This window comes from Myodes glareolus, chromosome 13 (assembly GCF_982192425.1).
Source record: "Myodes glareolus chromosome 13, mMyoGla1.1, whole genome shotgun sequence".
In the NCBI taxonomy this organism is placed as follows: domain Eukaryota; kingdom Metazoa; phylum Chordata; class Mammalia; order Rodentia; family Cricetidae; genus Myodes; species Myodes glareolus.
In genome coordinates this window covers 11,841,703-11,866,628 of record NC_142038.1, presented here as the reverse complement: position 1 = coordinate 11,866,628, position 24,926 = coordinate 11,841,703, and the positions used below count along the sequence as shown (strand labels likewise).

General features: G+C 43.0%; 1 protein-coding gene across 1 annotated transcript in view; it reads left to right on the top strand.

Moving 5' to 3' along the window:
• The window catches only part of Skor2 (SKI family transcriptional corepressor 2), a 42,980-nt gene that overhangs the window by 5,655 nt on the left and 12,399 nt on the right, over positions 1-24,926 (top strand). The window contains exons 4-6 of the mRNA XM_085699679.2: positions 12,622-12,687; positions 13,067-13,165; positions 23,841-23,908. Of these exons, the coding sequence (XP_085555805.1) occupies positions 12,622-12,687; positions 13,067-13,165; positions 23,841-23,908 (233 nt within the window). The remainder of the gene's footprint in view (positions 1-12,621; positions 12,688-13,066; positions 13,166-23,840; positions 23,909-24,926) is intronic.

Sequence of the window (24,926 nt, the reverse complement as noted above, 5' to 3'; positions counted from 1 at the left end):
CATTGATTCTGTAATATCTTGCCATTTCCCAGACATTTCTAAATAGTCAATTGCTTTTGTGTATTTGATATATGTAGAAATTAATAGCCACTGGAAACAGCATTCACGAATATGAAACAGTCTTAGTAACATTCCCTAGCCCCAGATCAAATGGTATTTAGCAGCCCTGTACAGCTAAAAATAGATTTAAAAGTAGCCTAATTTCTCCCATGCCAGGAGACTACACTTGGGGAGTCTGTGTGGACTCTGGTGAATGCAAATTAAGTGAAGCTGTTTCCACAGCTGAAGTGGATAGGAGCCTGGCTAGATCTGTGCTGGAGTAGCAAGAAGCCCCTCAATTCCTGGCTCTCTCCATCCAAACAGACTACACACAGAAAGAGTTTAAAAGCTGTTGACATATCCTAGTGCTGGAATTACTTATTTAATTTGGGGAGATTTTTATTTGGCTCGTCTTGTTTTGTATGCAACCTTGCTTTGTAAGCAGGCCTGTAAGCAAGCATGAAGCCTGGAGTCTGGCAAAATGACATGAACTGTGTACTTTATAACAATTTAACCCTTTCAGGGGCAGGATGTGGGCCCCCACTTTCTGTTTACTTTATTTAATTAGTTTAGTTTTAGTTTAGTGATGCTCCTTATAAGTTAATATTCTATAATTATGTGCATTAGTTGTTCAGGTTGTTTTGCCTGTATCTGAAAGTTTTTGATTCTGGAGTTAGCCATTGGTGATTCTGTGGTTCAAGTTATAAGATACATGTATTTAATACAAAATGGTGGGTGATCATTTAGGGAATGATTCATGGTAGATGTCACCCTTTAGCTACTAAATGCTAATTATCCTAAGTCTGCTCTGCCAAGTTCTCCTTCTATTTTAGGTATAATTTTTGAAGGAAATAAAAAGGAATTATCTATGCTATAAAAATGTAAAGTGTGCATAGCTTTCCAAGAGGTAGCAAAAATTTGCATAAAACTATTGGATAATTTGTTGTTTCAAATACTTCACAGAGATTTAATGGGAGAATCCAAGTTCTACAATCAGAGATCGTTTCTTGTTAGAAAACTGAACTCCTTACATTGCATTTAACAACTCATATCCATAATTTTAATAAAGAGTTTTGAGTTGGAAGTTCGATAACTGCTAATGGGTCCAAGTGTAAATGTGTTTGTTATAAGCCAAGCAAGTCCCTTAAGCTGTATGCTCTTCATATCACATTCATGGTTCCTAGATTTCTCAAAAACTGAATTTCTATCTTTTGCCTTCCTTTCACTTGGATGGAATTTTGAAAGAGGTTTCTGGGCTTGCTTAAAAAGGCGTTCATGTCCTCATATCCATTCAGGCCAGAAAACCCTGGCAGGCCCTCAGAAGCCTGAGAATGGTGGCCAGAGTGGCTATAAACCACTCGATGACCCACTGTTCTTTAGTATGCAGATGGGAATAAAATGCTAAAAGGAAGTAAGCAAAAGCACAGACAGGATCCATGTTCACATAAACATTCCGTGGTGCCTGGAGCTCGGGGCAGCACAGTCAATAGTTACATTGGTAATAACACCTACTCATAATGTTGATATATTGCTAGTCCCTTTCTCACAATAATTAATTTGATACAGATTCCCAGAGAAGCTTGTTCCATATTGATTTTCCATATCACAATCTTACCCTCACATTACTCAGGGAAGTGCATAGGTAGTAGGTTATGTGATATTATTATCTTGTATTGAATGGAGGAATGGAGAGGAAGTGGTCAGGATCAGCACACTACCGAAATACACAACTTTCAGGAGGGTATTGTTGAGTTGATGCTAGAACATTGGGCCACAAGTTTGTTATTGTGATTCCTCTGAAAATATACTTCATTTCGTCTATTAATTAATCTATTTTGAGGTGGAGTCTCCTTATATTGCCCAGGCTGATCTCAAATCCATAAACTCAAGCAAGCCACCTGCCTCAGCCCCCTGAGATACTGCTAGTGGGCACCACTGCTCCTGGCTTTGTGTGTTTAAAACTTCAGAGGGTTGAAGGGGGTGCAGGCAGGTTTTTGCTTTTGTATGAAATTTTCATTCTCATGGTGATCATGAATGTAATTACCAGGATGTTTCCGTGGCTATGCAGAGAAACAAATATGTCTATTCTCAGTGACAGTTATTGCATTATCTGGCCCCTACTATAAATGCTGTGCCCTCAGCTGTCCCCTGACTTGTAAAAATTTATTAGCCTGTGGTCTTCCTATTGAAATACAATTTGAGAAAATCCCAGAATGAGCACCTGTATTTTAGTATTCATTCATGTAGTCATAACCAGATTCTATTCACTTGGCAGTGTCAAAAACTAAAAAAAGTCGAAGAGACCATGTGTATATGTGACTTGCTGCTTTGGATAGTAGCAGACAAAAATGCTACACCCAGTGCCTGCTCATCTGTGGAGAGATTCCTTTCCATGTGACAGTCATTGGTTTTCCTGACTACATGAGTCCGTGTACTTTACTTACTTGCGCCACACTTAGCTTAGAATGCCCCGTACATGCTAGACCGTTTGTAACTCCGGTCTCTGCTCTCTGGTTGCTCCAACTAAGAGCGGGAGACAAACCAGCCAGACTGGATTGTATATAAAATGATAGGAATGTATATAAAATGCCACCCAGGCCACACCCATAATTTTCGTACTTAGGAGGTTAAGGCAGGAGGACCACAAATTTCAAGCTAGCCCATGCTATATAGTGAGACCTTGCCTCAAAAAAAAAAACCCCAAATAGAAAAAAATAATACAGTCAAGTGGGGCTTACATAACTATGTTCCTAGCATTTAATTCAACCATCATTTTGGAAGATTACCAGTACAATATTTAATTCTTTTGAATAAGCAGATCATGAGAGAGAGAGAGAGAGAGAAAAAACAATTCAAACTGTCTGGTAAATCAGTGGTCAGGTTTGGCTTTTATATGAGTGTTTCATTCTCATGACAACTATGACTGCAACTACCAGAAAGTTTCAGTGGTTACGTAAAGACACAGATATGTCTGTCTATCCTCAGTGGCAGTTTTTGCATTAACTGGTCCCTAATATAAATTCGGTTTGTCTGCAACATTTATTTCTGTGGAGTTGTTCTTCATTCAGTTCAAGATCCCCTTTATTTCAAGCTGTCAGCCTCAACAATGCTATTTTTAGCAATTTGAAGTTGACATTTGTAACGGAGTTTTTAAATCCTCTCTGGAAAAGCATCGCACATAGTAGATGTTGTATTGTGTACGATTCAAAGGGCCAAACAAGATGGTCTTAGGCAACCCAACTTCCCCCAGAAAGCAGTAGAACTTTAAAAGCCCACCAAGTCAGACAGAATTAAACGGAGAGCAGCTCGGTCAAAACATTACCAACTCAAAACCAGATGACAGGATTTCCTTGCAATCCCAGAGTGGGTTCCGCATCTCCACTTTGAATAACTTCAGTGAAGTTAAGTGATTTGAAATTGAATGCAGTGGGGTAAGCTGGCAGAGGGCTCAGAGCTATTGCAGGTCAAGGAAATGAGGAAAGAGGCATCCTCCTGCCTTTCGGTCCCTCTCATTGTAGAAACGCCAGACCTTCGGACTCTGAGCACAGCCACATCTTGCTATGTGTATAGAAGTTTTAAAATCAATTGGATTTCCACGGGTTTGATTCTCTAGTGTACTTAATATGCTGGGGATGGATTTCCAAGAATAGTAAGAAGCAGTTACACTTCTCATGAATATATAGCACATGAGGCACTCTGATTTATTATTCCATTCGATTTTAGAACATGCTTATGATTAAAAAAAAAAGAGAGAGAGAGAAGAGAAATTCTTAAAAGCCCGAGAAGTAGATCTGAATTTTTATTCTCTCACTTGTAAGGGAACTTAGGGTAAACAACACAAAAAATATTATAAAACTCAGTATCTAAGTTCATCTGCCTATAGAATATGATAAATCCTCTGATTTATTATGAATATTACTTTTAGAAAACATTTCTTGAAGACTTTCAATATATGTACTCGGAATTAGACAATCCCTGTATTTAACTTTCTATTTATGAATTTTTTCTTTATGCTAATTTTTTAATTTATCTGAAACTTTGAGATAGAAAACGACAGAAAGCTTTCTAGGAAAAAAAATTATGAGTGTTGAGATGGTGGAAAGAGCAAACCAAGTTCTTCAAGTTGTTCTCTGACCTCCACATACATGTGTTACATTCATGCATGTTCCCAGCCATAGGCACACACAGACACATGGACACACACACAGAGACACACACATGCACACCTCACACACAAAAGAAATAAAAGTAAATGCAAAACAAATCGAAATGTTACATAGTGTTAACTCACAGCATCAATTCTAAAACTCAAGAAAAATCTAAATTGGACTCAAGGGTCATGAATCAAAGTAAGAAGTAACATATATGCAGCTGGTGATGGGATTTGCTTGTTCTATACAGGCAGGCTGTCCTCACATTCATGGTCCTTCTGACTTTATAGTCCCTCCTGATTGCTGGGACTACAAGAATGTGTAGCCACACCCTGCTCCAATAATACATTTTGGGTATGCATCGCGAAGTGCGCCATTGCTGGGTGTTATTGTGACCTCCCTGGCATCACACACCCCAACCATCTCTTTTCACCAGCGGAGGCAGTATTCAGCTAGCCTGTTCTTTAGTACACCCACTTTGGTGACTTTGTTTTTTTGTTTGTTTGGTTGGTTGGCTTTTGTTTTTTGGCTTTTGTTTTTGTGACCTTACAAAAGTAGCAAACATCACAGAGAAGAAGTTTAGTGTAATACCAAGAAATAAGCAGGCATCTGTATTCCACTGATAGAGGAGAAAGTCATTTAACTTCGCTTCCTATGATTACTTATGATTTTGCAATGTGTTTCGGGGCATTTGTGAGTATATTTTTGTGCATGTGGGTGTACTTGTGTGTGTGCACACATGGAGACTGGAGGTCATCATTGAGTGTTTTCCTTGATCAGCTTCCACCTTATGCAAAGAGGCAGGGTCTCTTTCTCTCATTTGAACCCAAAATTCTCTGATTCTTCTAGTCCAGTTAGCCAGCCTGTGCAGGGGATCTTTTCTCTCTCTCTCTCTCTCTCTCTCTCTCTCTCTCTCTCTCTCTCTCTCTCTCTCTCTCTCTCTGATACAGGCCAGCCATGACATCCACCTGTTTAAGTGGGTGTTTGGGATTCGAACTTCAACCTTCACCTTTTACCTGATAAGCAATCTCCCTAGCCTCCATAATTGTTTTCTTACACCTGGGTGCAAGGAACCTTTCAAAAACTCTGTAAATGTGCTAAATGTTCGATTATTCTAGTTTAGACTAATTTTTTACTCAATCTAACATGTACCTCTAAGATACATTACAAGGAAAAGAGAAACGGTGCAGAAAAGTCTTAAGCCAGCTTACAAAGCTAAAAATCAGTTATTAAAATTCGGTGTTTATTTTGGGAGCTCAACAGGCCTGTTTGGCAAATTCTGGGCCCTGTGGAGAGAGTGCTGGAAGGCGGGGGGGGGGGGGGCGGGGGGGGTTGCAGCAGAGCATCCATTCAGGTGCAGATGCTGTGGCAGTGTGTTAGGAACAGAACACAGACAGGAGTGCATGGGTCCCCAGAGGCTGTTGAAGCATTTGCTTGCCGGACACGGCCATCTGAAAGTGAAAACACATGTGTATCTTATATACAGAAGCTGTCCCCAATCCAAATGTGTGTATCTACTGAAGTGACCTTCCGAGGATACATGCTTTATTCCTATGCAAGCAAACATGTTGCCCAAAAGATCTTCACCAAGAGTCTTCACCAAGTGTTTTCAGTAACCATATCGGGAGGAGCAATGTGCTGGCTCCTGGGGCTGCTGCCTGGCAGAGCCCATGAGAGCTGTGTGTGGTTCGAGGAAGAATTTGAGGAGATAGCTAAGCCAAGGAGTGTGGGGGGGGGGACTTTCAGTAGAAGGGATAGGCAAAAGCCAAATCTTTTACTACTTATTTTAAAAATTGGATTTGATATTGTGTCCCACACAGATAAAACACCCTGCATTCTAGGGTATTTAACCTGAACATGCAGGTTACAGTGTTTAAATCTGATTTATTTAATCCAAAATTTAAAGATTTGTTCTTATTCTTTGAAATTTTAGGACATGTATACAATATTTCTTGATTATATCTACCTCTCATAACTCCCTTCCAACTTTCCCCAGATCCTCCATCATATCTCCCTCCCAAAGTCATGTCCTCCTTTTATAATTGTTTACTTATTTATTGCTATTTTTACCCCACTGAGTTCAATGGGATCATTCAGAGAGGCTTGGAGAACCTACTACCAGTGACCACACTCCTAAAGGAATGTAACTCCCCCTCCCCACCAGCCAGTAACTGTTAGCAGCTGCTCAGCTAGGGGTGGGAACTTGGGATTCCCTCCCTAAGCCTTGCTGGAATTTTTACCTGGCTTGGTCTTGCACGGATCTTGTTCAGGTAACCACAGCTACTGTGAGCTCCAGTGTGCAATAGTCACATCATATGCAGAAGACAGCCTGTCAGAGCTCTCCTCCCAGTCCTCCAGCTGGCCCGTTCTTTCCACTCTCTGCGACTTGGGTGGGGAGGGTGTCCCATGTATGCTGAGCCCCCACAGTCACTCATTCTCAGCACTCATTGAGCAGGTAAGAGTCTCCGCGTTGGCCACTGCTCACTTCAGTAAAAAGCTTATCTGAGCAAGGTTGGGAGCAGCACAAATCTATGACTATAAACATAAATCTTTAGAAGGCAGTTTGACCGCACAGTCACAGAATAGGGTCTCCACCGAGGACCAATAAATTCCCTAGCCATGCTTTGGGCCATGTCTACAATGCCCGGCTTGAATTCTTTCCTGTAGAGCAGGTCTGAAATGCAGGAGAGTTCAATTTGTCGCCTCTGTAAACAGCCTGGCCACTACTGCGCCAGGGTTGTAGGTCACATCTCAGCCAGAGTTACAGCAGGGTCCGGTACTAAGACCACTGATGCCTTTCCTCTTCCAGAAGCCTGCCTCGCCCTTTTCAGCACTAGGAAAGCGAGCTATCAGAGAGAGTTTCAATGGCGTCTGTGTTATTAGCTTCTTCTTCTGTCCTGTGCCCATCAACAGAACACATCATCTCATCTATTCATGTGGCTCATGTCACTGAGCCTGGGGATGTGTGTGTGCCTAACTTGCATGTGGGCCTACGTTTCATCTCTAGCCAGTAAAATAGAAATAAATCATTAACATAAATAGAAAGATGAAAGATTTTGTAATAAAATTATTATTGTAGTAAAGTTAATTAATTCTAATATGTGGTATTTTTATTGGAAGTCATGGCAGATATATATGTTAATTACTATTTTCCATGTTTTAGCTAGAATTCACACTATGTGTTTTCACACAGAAACTTTGAAAATGTCAGACAGGAGCAGAACTTATTTTTTATTGGGACATCACAAACTTCCCAACAGAACTGAAAATACAGTTAGCCTAATTTAGTCTAATTTTTTAAAATTAATTGAAATGTATTTTTTCCACTTAAAAGAGTTAGGTTTAACTATAAGAATTAGTTTAAACATCCCTGTGGCATTTGAAGATTTACAATAGCATTGGTTGGTGGTCCTTTCACAAGCTGGAATAAATTAGTATGACGGGCATTTGTAGGAAGCATTTGCAGCATCCCTGGGGAAGGGTGATGGGTATTGCTGCCTCCAGAGAGCAAAGCTCCTATTCAGGAAGCCGAAGGGTAAAGGAAAGACATTTAGAACTTCGGCTCAGGAAGGGCACGATCATCATTCGCATTTGCAGAGTCTGAGACTGGGTCATGGAAGCAGTGTCTTAGTTCTGTCGGGTGCTGTAACAAAAATACCTCGCTAACTTAAACAGTATTTATTTCTCAGGGCTCTAAACACTGTGAAGTTCAAGATCAAGGTACCAGCAGACCACAGTGTCTAGTGAGGACTTCTCAGGAGATCTGCAGACAGCAGTTTCCTTACTATACAGGACATGATGAAACAGTCCTGACAATGGCACTGATCCCATTTATAAGGGATCTATCTTGATGAGCTAATCAGCCCCATAATCTGAACTGCCTCAAAACATCCTCTCAAAGACAGAGAGTTAGAAATCCTCAGTCCATGCTAAGAAGACTTGGATGGAGTTTTGTTTTGGAATAGAAAGTGAGAAGAGGGTCAGGCTCTCTAGGCAAGACAGACAGTACAAGGCAAAAGCAATCCACAGGGGCTGGAGAGATGGCTCAGAGGTTAAGAGCACTGATTGCTCTTCCAGAGGTCCTGAGTTCAATTCCCAGCAACCACATGGTGGCTCACAACCATCTGTAATGGGGTCTGGTGCCCTCTTCTGGCCTGCAGTCATACACACAGACAAAATATTGTATACATAATAAATAAATAAATAAATAAATAAATAAATAAATAAATATTTTTTAAAAAAAAAGCAATCCACAGTGAGAAACAGGCATGGATGCAGTGAAGGATCTGTGTTGGCAGTACGGACAGATGAGTTGGGGGGGGGCAGGAACACAGGTTATAAGAAGACCTGGAAACTCCAGAGGAATTTAGAGTGGATACTTTTTCCGCATTGATGACCAGCAGGTCCATTACAGGTCCTTGAACAGGAGTATACCACGATGTCCAAGAGAAAGTGATTACTCTTGAGCCTATGAAGGCTGTGCTGGTGTAGTCACTGATTCTTTTTTTGTGTATATGTGTATGAATTTTTTATTGATTTTTATTGAGCTCTACACTTTTTTCTACTCCACTCCCTGCCTCTCCCCTCCCCTTCAACCCTCCCCCAAGGTCCCCATGCTCCCAGTTTACTGAGGAGATCTTGTCTTTTTCTACTTCCCATGTAGTCCACATATGTCTCACTTAAAGTCCTCATTGTTGTCCAGGTTCTCTGGGATTGTGATTTGTAGGCTGGTTTTCTTTGCTTTATGTTTAAAAAATACTTGTGAGAGAGTACATGTGATAATTGTCTTTCTGGGTCTGGGTTACCTCACTCAATATGATGTTTTCTAGCTCCATCCATTTGCCTGTAAATTTCAAGCTGTCATTATTTTTTTCTGCTGTGTAGTACTCCATTGTGTAAATGTACCACATTTTCCTTATCCATTCTACAGTTGAGGGGCATTTAGGTTGTTCCAGGTTCTGGCTATGACAAACAAAGCTGCTATGAACATAGTTGAGCACATGTCCTTGTGGCACGATTGAGCATCCTTTGGATATATACCCAAAAGTAGTACTGCTGGGTCTTGAGGAAGGTCATTTCCTAATTTTCTGATAAATCGCCACACTATGTGTGTGAAATTTAGCCCCTGCGCATTTGGTTTACTATTTATGCCAACTGCAATGTGGTACTTCCTCACATCCATCCCTCTTGTCCATTTTCTGATGGCTGAGTGTGGGCAAAACCAGGGGCAGGATGAACTATCTCCCAGAACGTGAGGCCACCTGAGCTGGAGGACCCCAGAGAGAATGGGAAGGCGGAACTGTGTACCCAGACCTGGGCTTCAGGCTGCCTTTGGTTGCTATGGGGTTGGTCCTGCCTGGATCACTCCCAGCTGTGGTGAGCACCATTCATGGGTTCATGAAGGTAGCACAAGAAGGTGACGCATCCCGAAGCAGCAACTTTGGGTCTCATCCCTCCACCAGTGCATTTGTACACTAATGGTTCATTCCTTTCTTACTTCACACTACTTGGGTTTTCTTCTACTGTCTGACATGTTTGAGGCCAAGGCCCTGAGAAAGATATCCATTCCATATGCGATCTCTATCTCTAAGGCACTGAGGTCTCTCGGCTTCTCCCACCTTCTCTGCTTGTAAATAGCTTCTTAAAAGATGAGTGTAGGGGGAAGGAAGGTAAGCATTTTAATTTTGGGGATGTCTCCAAACCCATTCATTAATTTTGAAAAGTGAAATGCATCTAACCTGATGGAATATTTATAAAAATTGGAGGCCCGTTGTCAACTAAATCACATTTATTTAATCTAGTATTAGACTGCTTTTTTTCCCCCAACCAGATGGAAAACATTAGCAGTAATAGTGAACAAACATCCAGGCTCCCAGAGGTCATTTTTAACCACCATTAACAATCTGGTTTTCACAGATTAGCAATAATGCGGAGAGTGGCAGTCCAGTAAAGATGCACAATGCGCAGCTGAGACTGTGCTGTCCTTATTTACCTAACACCTAGACACTTCGCAGAAGCTCGTTGGAAAGGGAACATTTAGATCTTCTAAGCTCTAAATTGGCCCTTTTTTTTTTCTCAGAAGTTGCAGTCAAACCTCTATTTGAAATAGACACTAATGCGAAATGTTAATAAAGCCTCCACAGAGCTGATGGAAAGGGCAGTCCATGGTCAATGGCACCAGCAGATTTTCCTGTAGTCAGTATTCTTCCGTTTATTAATTAGCTATTGATTTAGGGGGATTCTGTGAATATCATGCTAGTAATTACGAAGGGGAAAAGAAAAATAGCTACATCTATTTTAATTTTTAAATGTATCCATCCAGTTGGAATGTGGTACAAGATAAACAGTTACCAAAATATATCAAGGAACCAAAAACCTGGTCTACAACATGGTAAGAATGTGACGTCTAGATGTGGTTTCACGTCCCATCTAAGCCACGTTTTGAAAGTTAGACTGAGAACGTTGTAGAATGGGACGGTGCCATCTTAGCACACGTGAGTACGCACAGAGGCAGGCACCTGCTCGCTCTTCTCTGTTTAGATCCAGCGTTGCATCGGGGGAACTTCCGTACTGGTCAGTTGATGCAAACAGGCAGAGCTATGCCTAGCGCACGTTCATCTTTGTTTCAAACACCACTATGCTCGGTTTGCATATTAATGGTTTACTATCAACCTATTACTTTTCTAGTAGGGGAGCAGATTTCTTAGGGATTCTATTGGGTCTACAATCAGAATGCTTCACAGGTATTTTCCTCACTGCAAAGAAAAGAAAACCAAGGTGTCAAGGTTCCAGGATGTGCCTGAAGCTGTAGAGAGAGGTCATGTTCGAGATGTATCAGAATGAAGTTGTGTGACTATATTCTACTTGTTAGAGAATGCCTTCCATTAAGGAACGTGGGCGTGTGGCGGATGTAATAGGCCCCACCCCCAAGTATGCGTCTTCTTGGGAATATTTAAATGTATGACTCAGTTACATATAAGTCCTTTAAAGAGAAGCATGTACATCTCTGTGCATCTTCACACACTCCAGAGAGTCAGCATGTAGAATATAGATGTCCGTCCATGGCATAAGTTGCTGCTTTGTGAAGAAATCCTGTTCATCTTTTATAGAAATTTTAACTTGGCAGTGAAATCTTCCAGTATTCCAACAAGTGCCCGGGGGCCATTACACTTCTTTTCTTTCTGAGGGAAAGGAATAAATAGCGAGAAGAGAATTGAAGTGATACATTCTGGCTGGAGCCATGACTTAGAATTTATGTCCTCCTGGGTTTTTTTGTTTGTTTGCTTGCTTGTTTGTTGTTTGTTTGTTTGTTTGTTTGTTTGTTTTTTGGAACAACAGAAGACAATTTACTGAGGGCTCATTGTACGACCAGCCCCCTGTTAGGCACCAACTGGCTTTAGAGAAGAGACAGGACCTTTGCCTCCAGCAGCATTGACTAGTGGGTGAAGAAAAAGAGGAGTTAGGCAAAACCCCGTGCCGGATATCTGTAGGTATATGGGAGGTGCCTCACCTCTGGGAACTAGTGCGAGGAATGCATAAAACCTTCTTGGAGAACCATTACCGGCATGGGCACACCTCTTCAGACAAAAGCAGAAGCTTAATCAGCCATGTGGCTGTCACAGACATTAGCATGAAATTTGAAAACACAATTATCTAATTAGCCAAATGAATGGGTTAAACCTTTGTGTATTCTCCGACTCTTGAAGACACAACTTACTGTAGTGAATGCGCTATTTAGTGTGCCGTTGTTCTAGTTAGCACATACAGAGCACGTGCAGTCCGACCTTCACTTATGGTCCGGATGGCTGGCTTATTTAGTTTGGCTTGGGAGCAGGGGGGGGAGGGGGTGTTGAAGCAGAGGCCTAGTGCTTCCAAGTCTGTGCTTCGCTTCTGGGCTCCACCCTCAGTTACCACGGCTCTCAGGATCATTTTTATTGGTTCCAGATGAGTAGTTAAGAGACTATGGCTGAGTAAGTAAATATTTACAAACAATAGGTTTACGCTTCACATCTCTGCTTGCAGTGTGCATTTCTTTCCAGCCAGCTACCAATGACCAGGAAACCCTCCAGGCACAGGACTAAAACAAGTCAAGGACTCTCCATGCTTTCTTTTCCGCTGTCCCAAATTTAGGGGGCCCGAAAGTTTAGGAAACTTTTGCCTGTTGTGCTCTCAAGGGCCTTCCAGGGAGAGCAGGTGTCCTCACCTCAGTGATCCTGTTCTCCAACAGCCAAGTAGGCTCTATTCTCATTTCCTAGAGGGCTTCTGTGAACCAGAGGCGTGGCGCCCATTCGCAAGAGCAGCATTTAGTCCTAATGTCAGGTTATATTAAATAACGCTTTTTCTAGATGTAAAATAAATAAACAAATAAGAAGAAAAGTTAGGGGAAAGTAGTCCCTGCAAACTAATATTTTTCCTGTGTTTTTTTTTAAAGGTGAACACACACAAGAAACCAATTCACCTCATTCACTCAAAAAGGATGTAGAGAACATGGGGAAAGGTAAAGACAAGTTTGAATGTTGTATACGTCTCTTAGCTTTTAAAGAGTACAGAGATAATAAGAAGATATTTTTGTTCTGCACCATATTTTAAGCTTGACAAGCAACATATGAATAATATATGGACCATGGGGTGGATATAATTGAGATTAATGCATACATATCAATCAATACATGACACTGTAATATGATACTTTAAAATAATATATTACATTGATTTATATTCATGGATTTCTGCACAAAATCTATCCTGTGTCTATGCAACGTTTTTTAAACTGGTAAAATATTTTTGTCTTATAATAACGAATTGCCCTGTGTAACAGTTCTCCGGAGAGCTGTTTGTAAAGATTAGTAAACTGCTCTTCTTCCTTTCTCTGCTAGAGGAACTTCAGAAGGTTTTGTTTGAGCAAATAGACTTACGGAGACGACTGGAGCAAGAATTCCAAGTGCTAAAAGGAAACACATCCTTCCCGGTGTTCAGTAAGGAATCCCTTTCCTTTCATTCCATGTGTGGTGTTTGCTGGAATCTCTACGGTTAGGTTTAAGAGTGTCGTGTCAGCCGGAGTGGCTAAGTACAATGCCCACACAGCCTTCCCACGCCAAGCTGGGATCATAATCATACCTGTTAATCCCTTATCTGTGCTTTGAATTGACTCAAAATAATTTGCTATTTGTCTTCTGATATATGGGTAGCTGTGTCTGTGCATTTAAAAATATGTATGTAAACACGTAATTCAGTATGAAATGTATTCACATATTCAAATATGTCTAGATTATATATTTTAATATATAATGATCTTTTGGTATTTGTTACTTTCTGAATAGGAGAAAAAAGGGACAATTACCCTTCATTCTCAGATAGCTCTGGCTAGCCACTGATGTGTATAAACATAAAGATGTGAACAATCTGAGGGCCACAACTCTATTGATTACAGTAGCTGCCCCTTGTTTTGAGGGGATTTGCCTGGCAGGACCCACTGGATGCATGAAACTCGCAGATAGTCGCAAACCTTCTCTGTACCCTTTTTCCCCCTCTTCTCACGTTCGTATGACAAAGCTTAATTTGCAAGAGATTAGTAAAAATAACCAAGGACAAAGATAGAACAATTATGACCATCTATACTATAATAAAAGTTATTTAAAATTTATGAATTGTTTATTTCTAGAATTTTCCACTAAGTATTTTTAGGCCACACTTGACCTTGTATAAGCAAAATCAAGGAAAGCAAACCCAGGGTTAAAGGGCACTACTATAATTAAATCGGTATCATTTTAGCGGTTTTACACTCTCAAATCCATTCCAGTGGGAAGCAGAAAACCCGGCAGCCTCCAGGTTATCACTTTGCTCCCAGAGCTGTAGACTCTTAGAGAGGCTTCACGGTAGGTGTGTGTGGAAAACTGAAGATTTCACCTGCCGGGAGCGGTAGGCGTGGTCTCGGGAGCGTTCCTCAAGTTGTGTTTAGTTGCATTCCCCTCTTTAGAGAAATGAAAGTGAGAAAATGGCAGACAAACGATTTTTTAAGATTTATTTTATTTTATTGTGTGTGTTTCTTTCTGTGTGTTTGTGTGTCTGTGTATCTGTGTGTGTGTGTGTGTGTGTGTGTGTGTACCTGTGTATGTGCACGTGAATGTAGGAAGCCAGAGATGACATACACCCTGGAGTTGGAGTTAATAAGCAGTTGTGAGCTGCCCAACAATGGGACTGGGGGATCAAACTCTGGTCCTCTGCAAGAGCAGAACATGCTCTTAGCCACTGAGACAGCTCTCCAACCCCAGTATTTTTTATATTATGCAAACTTCAATTTTTTTCTGCGACAATTCTTTAAAATGTCAGCATGTCTCCTGTAATTAAATCTGGACATCACAAAACTGCATGAAGCTACGTGAGGCATAGGGGTCTTGCTTGAGAAAGAATGTAACTTGTGGTCTCCACAGCACACATAGCCGGGCTGATCTAAGGGTGGAGCTGGGGAATCGCTGCTTTAAGATCTAGCAGAGTGGGTTCAAGTTCAGTGGAGCCCAAGAGTACCTTCGCATTTCCCCATGAGGCCAGTGTGATCATAATTTCTTCTATGGGTAACAGCTAATTAATAATCATTTAAGGGATTAAGTAACTCACAGTGATGTATATACTTATACATTGCCCTTTAACACAAACCATGTATGTTAAAACAATGTTAGACTGGTCTAGGGCATAACTCAGCCCTGAGTTCTGTCCCCACCACCACACAAAAAGCGAAAAACCCTACAACAAAAAAAACTAGGCCTAGACGTCATCATTTTGATCTGAGCTGAAGTGAGTCAGCCTGTGAATGCCTTATTGAATATAAAATATTTCAATAAGCAACATTTTTCAGTTTTGGAAATCTGTAATCTGCTCCACTCCCCAAGAAAGTGGTGTGTGTATACCCAACTTTGAATAATGCATGGCTTAGACACACCAAAAATAAAAGGTAGTTTCGCACGATGAAAATAGCAAATATGTGTTACGTGCTTGTTAACTAAATATAACTGAGTGAGGCCAGCACAGACTCAGCCTTCACTGGTGAGGAAGGAAAATCTAAACTCTGGAAAGCCACACCTGGAGGAAGCGCAGGAGACTCTGCAGAAGTCTGAAAAGCCTTTTTCCAAAGGCGGACAGATCTTCGGTGGTGAACGCCTTTAACCCCAGCACTTGGGAGGCAGAGGCAGGCAGATCTCTGGGTTCAAGACCAGCCTGATCTACATAGTGAGATCCAGGACAGCTAGGGTTACACAAAGAAACCATGTTGAGGGGGGAGGAGAGAGAGACAGAGACAGACAGAGAGAGACACAGAGAGAAATAGATAGAGAGAGACAGACAGACAGAGAGACAGAGAAAGAGAGAGGAATATCCTGGTGCTTTAAAGCACTGAGAATCTGTAGGGTTTTTCCATTAGGAATGCAGGTTCTAAAATCTACCAGACCCAAGCAAGCTTCTCCTCACAGGTTGTTTGACCTTAGAAACTGCCAACTGGGGCAGATAATTCCTGCCCCACGGGATGAAAGAACCAAAATCCATGTAAAGTTCTATGCGTCCACTTGACTCAAGTGAGGTATACAATAGCTGTCATTTGTAGTCCCAGGTGGTGAGGCTGAGGCAGGGTGAGGAGGGGGTGACTCAACCGCATGGAGAGTTTCTAAACATTGGGCTGTGTGGTCTTTGTGTGGTTCTGAGGGCTGAGCAGAGTCACGGAAATGAGTCCCGGACACAGAGTGAATAGATGATGTGAGAGCGAATGAGAAAGGAGGCAGCGGGAGAGCAGAAAAAGGAAGAAGAGAGGGTGGAAAAAAAGAAAGGGAGGAAGGAGAAGAAAAAAGAGAAGGAGGAAGGGGAGAAGGAGGAGCCTGCATCCTTGGAGGAGAGCAGAAGTCTGGGGGTGGGGTAGCATGCTAATCCCGCCCTGGGTGGAGAAGGGCTTTCCAGAACCCTGGCCTTGCTGGGGAAACACCGGAGGAGGACAGAATCCCAATGCCAGGCAGTTGGTCACTAGAGCAGGTTGAGAACAGGGGTTCCGAGGGAGGGTCCAGGTTTGGCTGCAGTACACGCTACTGCTTGCCCGGGGCGCGTTCCCTAGACCCTTTTCCAGCCGTATAGTAGTAAATGGATGCTCTGTGTCCACTATCCTTCTCCACTCCAACCCTCTCATTACCTAAAACACCACCTTTGACACCAAGTTCTGCCCCCAAGAAGCTGTCTTCAACCCCCCTGCTTATTTAAGCATCTACAGTAGCTCCTGCCCGAGAAAGCCCCCACCTGGCACCATCTGCCTTGGCGCCTTTCCACCTCTTCCCCTCTCTGCTCCAGTGGCCACGGAAACGGAGGCGGCCCCTCTTCTTCCTTTCCCTGGCCTTCTAGTTCTCGAGGCCTCCTCTCTCAGGTCCTCCACCACCGGGAAACCTCCCCACCCTGACACCCTTCCCTAGAGGAGTCCCGGATGTATCTCTCTCCATGTTCTTCATGACTTTCCCCTCAGCTCTCCTCTGCTGCCGCCTTCGACTCCGGTGTGTCGTGGGTTCCGACTGCTCTTAGGATGTGGTTGAGTCACGTGTTCATGTTGTATTTGACCCTGAAGGAAAATACTGGCTCAGCGAAGGCTATTGAGCACAGGTGGCTCAGCTGGACTGATGTTCTGGATTTTGCGGGTTTAAAGACAAACTCACAGCCTTTCAGAGAAGAGAGTGGGCAGGTCGGTCCATTCTTTAGGGGATGTTAATGAGCAGAGCTTTGTGGGGGTGAGAATTCCTCCAAAGTGCCCTTATTTAGTGATTCATAAAGAATCACTCTTCACATTCATTTTTCTGGTTTACTGGTTACTTATTTTTTTAATTTTTCTTCTGTGTGTGTGTGTGTGTGTGTGTGTGTCTGTGTGTCAAGGGTAGACAAATGAGCAAGCAGGAGCATATGCATACACACACACACACACACACACACACACACACACACTGTGGAAGCCCAAAGACAATCTTGGGAGTCATTTCTTGGGAAAGCCCTTTCTTTTCTTTGGAATAGGGTCTTTCATTGACCTGAAACTCACCAATTAGACCAGACTGGTTGGTGAGCCAGTCCCAGAGATCCTCCTGCCTCTGCCTCCCCAACACAGGATTAGATATCTGTAAAACCATGCCTAGCATTTTTCCATGGTTTCTGAGGGCTGAACTCAGGTCACAAGGTAACCTTTGCCCACTGAGCATCCCCACAGCCCCCTGATTATTTCTTACTGAAAACAAACTCACTGCCACCCACACGAATCCTACGGTCCGCGTTGTGGCTTATTTGCAAGACTTCATTTTGCACTCAGTGGTTCGCCACCTTCCCGCCTCTCTTTTTGTGGTCTCCTCTGGAAGTGAGCATAGGAGAGAACTTCCAAATACCGACAGATCAAAAGTCCCCAGAGTTGTTTGCGAACCGTGACAAAGGTAAAGATGATGAGCCACATGCCCAGTGCTCTGTGAGCAGAGCCTTCTAGTAGCCAGATGTGCCAGATGTGCCAGATGGTGCTCTTCTGGCTCACAGTCCCAGGGATGCGCACTGTACACTTTCTGTTGTTGTCCGGAAAACTGTGCTTCTGAAGTGTTCTCGGCCACCATGTTGGCTGGCACAGTGCTCCACAGTGCACCGCAGTGGCCTTCTCAGCTGCCTCTCACTGGAGGAGTAAGCTTAGTGAGTTCTCATCCCCAGTTATTCCTCATCAGTGGCTGAAAGTAGCAACATTTTAAAAACATGCTCCATTTTCACATTGGCAATCTTTTAATCTCAGAAGTCATACACATGTTTATCACAGAAAAATTTAGGCAGAAATACAAAGGGAAGAGAAGAACATCACTAATGGTCATGTTACCTAGCCACCCCCCACAAAAGTTAACATTTTAGTGTTTTCTGTCTTTCTACTAAAAGTATTGCATATTTTTTTAGAGATGAACCCCCTAATTAGTTAATGCCAAGTGGTCAGTCCTAAAAACATACATGTGAGCCACACTAAATAGACTCAGCAGGCTGTTTTATATATTAATCCATTGTATGTGTTAAAGAAAATATATGTATTAAAATGTAATATATTAATGAAAATGAATTTGGGAGATGAAGCTGTATGGGAGGAGTTGGAGGGGAAATAATATAAATACAGTACACATATTTGAAATTAAAAAAATAAATGATTTTTTTTTCAAAAAAGGAGTGTGAAACATACATTGGACACCAAGTCTGGTCCAGAGCTTCAGATGAGGGTGGCATTGCAGCTAAGTCTGCACAGGATGCGGGTATCTCTTTGTGATGTTTCCAGATGAACTGCTCTGCTGATGGGCACGGACTTGAAGCCTCTTAATATCTAACTTCAAGTCCTTTCCCAGAAGGGATGCCCTGGTCTGTCTTCCTGTCCTTGGTTCCTCATGCAGCATGTTTCTTTTTTATCTCCTGGTCTTCCCGGCCAGGGCACTGACCACATTTTCTTTATCATCCTCTAAAGTGACTTGTGAGCCTTCTCTACATTGCCTCTTCCCACATTTCTTTTGATGTGTTACTTTGTTACTGGATTGTAGGAACTTCTTTTTCTTTTCTCCATACTGAGAAAGGAACCCAAAACCTTATGCATGCTGGGCAAGCATTCTACCCTGAGATACATACAGTTCCTCCATGTAGAATTCCATTAAATAGTAAAATATTAGTTGTCTGACCTGTAGCCAATATTCCTTAAACTTATCTTTAAACGTTAACTATGGTGTTTTGTGGGAAGTTCAATATGTGATTTGTTCTCAAACTGAAGTTTTCAATTTCTGGCTAATCAAATCCATCAATCTTAAGTGTGGTAACACGTGCTTATAATCTCAGCCCTAGGGCACTAGAAGCAGGAGGATCAGGAGACCAAGGTTAGCCTCAGCTACATAGTGAGTTCAAGGCTAGCCTAAACAGCAATACCTGGTTTCAAACAAAACAAAACAAAAAGATCAACAAATACTTTGCTCTTGGCCTTCTGCCGCTGATGACCTTTCCCACTCCAGTCTAAGAAAATCAAACCACCCTTTCTCTAACCCTTGGTGAAACCCGCCTGCCTTTCAAGGAACTGTATTCATTGCATCATAGTCAGCATTGATGAGAGTTAGGGAAAGTCTAGTTGCCAGGATTCCACTCTAAATTGCCCTTGGCTGTTCCACCTCAGCTCCCCCCCCCCCCAACCTCCCAGGGAAATGCCCCAGGTGGTGACCAGCCCCTGGCTGCTCCCTAGCCTCGCCCCTCCCTCTCTTATCCCTTTAGGCAGATCGGCTGATGAAAGGAGGGTCTACTGTGAGGAGAGTCAGAATGAAACTCTATGTCTAGAAACTCAGTGGCTACTGTGGAGGTTCTGGGAGCCGACTGTGGGAGAAGGCATGGAGACAGTGCGGTTTGTGGTGGGGGCTGCTTCTCTTGTTGCCTGGTGCCCAGACTGTGGCTCCTGACTTCTCACAGGGCCCCTCTAATTGTCATCAGAGCGTATCAGAATCAAGCCCTCCTGGCAGGAAGGGTGCTTGGACCCTGAACAAACCAGTCTGCTTTGTCATCAGATCTTAAAATGCTAGAGTAAGAATATTCCTTAGGGCCGTCATCCCCACCCTGTTCCTTCCAGGAAGGCCCAAGGCCCACTGTGCCCAAGCCTGACCCTCCGTTGATATGGCTTTGATTTTCTTAGTCTCTGCTCCATTTCGTCGCTCTCCCTCCCGCCTGCTGAGGACTGCTGCGGGCCTGGAGATCTTTAAAGAATGTAAAACTTACCTTTCTGTCCTGTGAACTCACTAGATAGCCAACTGGGAGGTAGATGTATCCCAACTAGTAACACATATTATGGATATGTTAGTGGCGGTTTGGGCAGCTAGCTGGAAGAGTCCAAAAGAAAGGTAATTGATTCTGGCAGGAGAGTCGAGAAAACTGAAAGACTTTTACAGGGAGGAAGTGTTTGAACTGGGAATGGAGGTCAATGGAGGTACTTGCTGTAAGGGTAGACCCCAGCAGGAACAAGGATCCAGAGACAGGGAACACAATGCTTGTTTGAAAACTGGAGAGTGGTTTCACGGGCAGCAGAGTTCTGGAAATTTCCTTCTTGCCCTCTGCTGCAGTCAGCCAGGCCACCTGCAGTGCCCCTTCCCTCCCCCCCCCCCCCAAGCCTCCCTAGGGTGCTGTTTACCTCTTTGCTCTGGAAATCCCTTCCTCCAGACTCCCTGCCATCTACCCACACTGATCCCTCTACCCTATACTATAAAGTCTTCCCACACTGATCCCTATACTGCATTTGGAAGTGAAAGTAGGGACTGGATGGTTTTCAAATATGAATGATAATATATGTCTTGAATTCTAATCATATAGAAAGGCAAATGCCAAGAAAATGAAAAGACCATTTTTTTTTATTGATAGGCACCTGGAGACTTAGGATTTGTTACTTTGAAAATGCTAGGAAACCACTGAAGAGTTTTCAGGCAGAATTTTAAGGAAATAAAAAGGATTTGCCTGAGGTCAGTCAGAAACCTGTTCAGAAAGAGGCAACTGTGAATGAGAGGAGGGAGAGGAGGTGGAGGGAGAGGAAGGAGAGGAGGGAGAGGAAGGAGAGGAAGAGGAGGTGGAGGGAGAGAAGGTGGAGGGAGAGAAGGTGGAGGAAGAGGAGGTGGAAGGAGGTGGAAGAAGAGGAAGTGGAGGAGGAAGAGGAGGTGGAGGAAGAAGAGGGAGAGGAGGTGGAGGAAGAGGAGGTGGAGGGAGAGAAGGTGGTGGAAAAGGAGGTGGAGGAGGGAGAGGAGGTGGCGGAAGAAGAGGTGGAAGGAAAGGAAGTGGAGGAGGAAGAGGAGGTAGAGGAGGTGGAGGAAGAAGAGGTGGAAGGAAAGGAAGTGGAGGAGGAAGAGGAGGTGGAGGAGGGAGAGGAGGTGGAGGAGGGAGAGATGGAGGAGGGAGAGGAGGTGGAGGAGGGAGAACACAGAGGCTCACTGCCAGTTGTTTGATTGGAAAGGCAAAAGAAAGAAGAAAGGAAAAGTTGGTGGTGGTTTCTGGCTTCTCCAAGCTTCCGCCTGTTGGTCACAAGTGCAGTATGAATTCACGCTCCTTTCTTTTATAAGGGGAAAGAGCCAAGTTAGATAAGACTGCATTTTAAAAAACATCACGCGGAGAGCATGCCATGCTGTGCTGTAGGTTCGGAAGTCATTTATGTAAAATTAAACTAATTAACACATAGACTATCAATACTACTTTACACAGCAGTCTCTCTTTTCTTTCCTTATTTTCTTTTGGTTTTTTGAGACAGGGTTTTTCTGTGTAGCTCTGGATGTCCTGGAACTTGCTCTGTAGCCCAGGTTGGCCTTGAACTCATAGAGATCTGCCTGCCCTTGTCTTCCAAGTGCTGGGATTAAAGGTGTGATGGTAGTGTGTGCCACCTCCACCTGACTTTGGAGTCAGGTGTCTCTTAAAGCCCCTCTTTCCTCGGATTGTGGCCAAGCCTACAGCCCTCATGAGACCAAAGAAGACCACAGCAAGGCTGGCATGGGGTGAGAAGGCTCGCTGTTTGTAGAGTCAGCCTGGAGTAGGAGGGCACTAAGTTGCATGGGAGCAGGACAAGCATTTTCCATGTCTTACACAGCACTCAGCGCTCCCTGTGGTTAGCGCCCTATGACCTGCATCCCTTCCCTTCCTTCCGCTGTAGCTGTAGCGCTGCAGACTCTAGGTGCCTTCCACGCCGTGCTATGCATAAGTAGAGGACCCAACTACACTGCTCATTTCTGAGCGATTCTTACATGCGAGGAAATAGACTCAATGGAGGATGCGGTACTGTAAAAGGAACGAGCTGCTCTTATGTCTCAGAATTTCCTGTGCAGTCTAATCAAGTTACATTGTTGAGAATATATCTTCAAATAACTAAATTGTTTACTTACAAGGAAAGAAAAGCAACAGACCTGTGGCATGTGTCTGCAACCCCACCCCTTGAGAGGCAGAAATATCAACAACAGTTTGAGGTCAGCCTGATCTACTGAGAGAGTTCCAGACTGGCCAGGGCTATCCAGTGAGATCTTGTCTTAAAAAGAAAGAAAGCAGGAGGGGAGAAGACAGGAGAGGAGAAGGGAGGAGAGGAGAGGAGGGGTGAGGTCAGGAGAGGACAGGACAGGAGAGGAGAGGCCTCAAAGGGGTAGCAGATTCTAGGGCACTGTCGGTCATATTTTTTCAGATGTATTCATCCTTCCGTACCCATGGCGGATTGGCTCCAGAACCCTCTGCAGATAACAAAATTCTGTGGAGGTGCCAGTGTCATATAGCATTGCTTGGTGTTCTCATATAACCCGAGGATATCCTCCCACATACTTTGGACTACACCTAATACAGCAAACCGTCAGTCACAACCCTCACTCGGGGCCACATACGTGAGCGTGGGAGTCACGCAATTTGGAGCAACAGTAAAAGATTTCTGAACATTAAATGAGCAAAGGTTAATTCAAAATCAAGTGCACAATGAATCCAAGGCTTTGGGGGCAGGACTTGTCCTTGTCATGTTGCATGATTCAATCACTACCTCGGACCAAGTCATGCAGCGCCAAGGAACGCTACAGGAACACCTCTGCGCAGGAGCTGCATGCTTTGAATTTCATAATCACCATACAAAGTTTTGGCTCTTTAAACAAAATGGTTTAGTTATAGAAATTTTTAAAACTTTTTTACATATATGGGTATTTCACCTACATATATGTCTATGCACTTGACATATATGTCAAGTGCCAGTGGGGGCCAGAAGATGTGCTGTCCCCTTGAACTGAAGTTACAGACAGTTGTGAGCTGCCACATGAATGCTAGGGATTGAGCCCAGGGCCTCTGGAAGAGCAGTCAGTGCCTTTAACCTCTAAGATATCTTTCCAGGAACCCGAGCACTTTTTTATACCTCCCTATCATCATTCTTCATCATATAAAGATCAATTTAATGTGTCTTTTGATTATATCGTGTAAGGATGTTTGTTTTTTAAAAATTGTTGCTTGAGTTGCTGACTTGGGTTTCCGAAAATAATAAACAAATGAATTTTGGTTTGGGATTAGGATAGAATTTCCAAAGCATACATCTGACATTTTGTGGTGCATGTTTATGTAAAAACCATATTCTCAGCATTGATAATTACAAGATTCAGAATATCAGTCAAATGTAAAATGCTGACAATATCGTATAGTATCAAATATTCTGCCAACATTTCACTCTACATAAAGTTAGGCCAGCATATATATCTACCTGTGTAGCAGGTTTGATTTTGTCACCAATAAATTGTGAAGTTAGATGTATACCACAGAGTTGTTTTAAAATAAAATTCTTTATGGATTATATATTTTGTATATCATCAGTATTTGGCTTGTCTACCTATTTTATATATCTACATATGTGGGTCACAAAAGTTTCTGAGAAACAAGTTTCTCAGGTGAAAAGAGGTCCTACGGGGTCCTCAATAGAGAGGGTTTTAGAAATCCTTCTGTGGATGTCTCCATCACTGATACAGGCAGATGTGGGTGGATGTTACTCCATCTTCCTTGTTACGTTGTTGATCTGAAGTTGGTTCACTCCACAGCACCAGGAGTCTAGGCTTTGGAGGACCAACTGCACACTAAATGTGGGTTCTGCACTAGTATTAATTCCCTTTCTGTTCTTCTCTTCCCCAGATAACTTCCAGGATCAGATGAAAAGGGAGCTGGCTTACCGAGAAGAAATGGTGCAACAGTTACAAATTGTAAGAGCCATTTCTGCCTATAGACACATGTAAGGTCGCTGGTTTGTTTTCAAAGCCCTCGATGCATGCCACACTGTTGGTCCACTTCCCTCCCAGCTGGTTAAGATGCTAATTACCACGGGATTTACGTAGACCCAGAGTAAACAGATGTGTCAGTATGTTTCTTCGATCTGTAACTGCTTCCCATGTGTGCATCGCCTCCATGGGCAAATCAGAGGTATGGAGCACACTTTCATGCTGCAAACGAGCAGGCACCATGTGGGGATGGAACAGGAACTCACAGAAGGGCACAGTTCCTGCCCTCCGCACCTTCTACCAGCCAGGCCCTCCATGGTCAATAGAGCAGAATAGATATACAATTAACCAATTACGTGCACTCGATGGGTGATGAAAAGAAGCAAATCGTTTCCAAATGAAGGGCTCTTCTCTAGCCTCATCCTTTCTCAAAGTGATCTCTTTAAATGGGAAACAGCAGCAGTCAGGAAGATTTGGTTTTGAGGTTTTGCTTTCAGAATGCCTCACTGTTCCGTCCCATGGAGATACATCTGGTATAAGCCCTGGATCTTTAAATAAGTCTCCCAAGCTTCTTCATTTTCCAAAGAGCAAGCAATAGAGGGAATAATTTATACAGAATATTTTTGAGATTACTTTTAAACACCTGGCTAAAGACGCTGATCTCTGGAAATGCGGTTGTCATAATTTGGGTTGTTTGACATTGCGTTTCATTGATCTCTTCTACCCTTAGGCCACTGTGCATGTCTAAAGTGTCTTAAGAGCCAAATGTAGTTTTGTCGGGATTGTTTGAAGAAGATGGTTAGTGCTGTGTCTTTGTATGGAAGGAGCAAGCATGCCCATGTCCACAGAGATTCCTGGGACTACTTTAAAACAACCTTGGATTTCATTACATTTTCTAAATGAGGGTCTCAGCTAAAAGTGGGGTTTATAATAACTGTGACACCCTCACTGTGGTCTCTCTGGTCTCAGGTGCTCATTAATAGCTCCAGGTTTAGAAAACCTT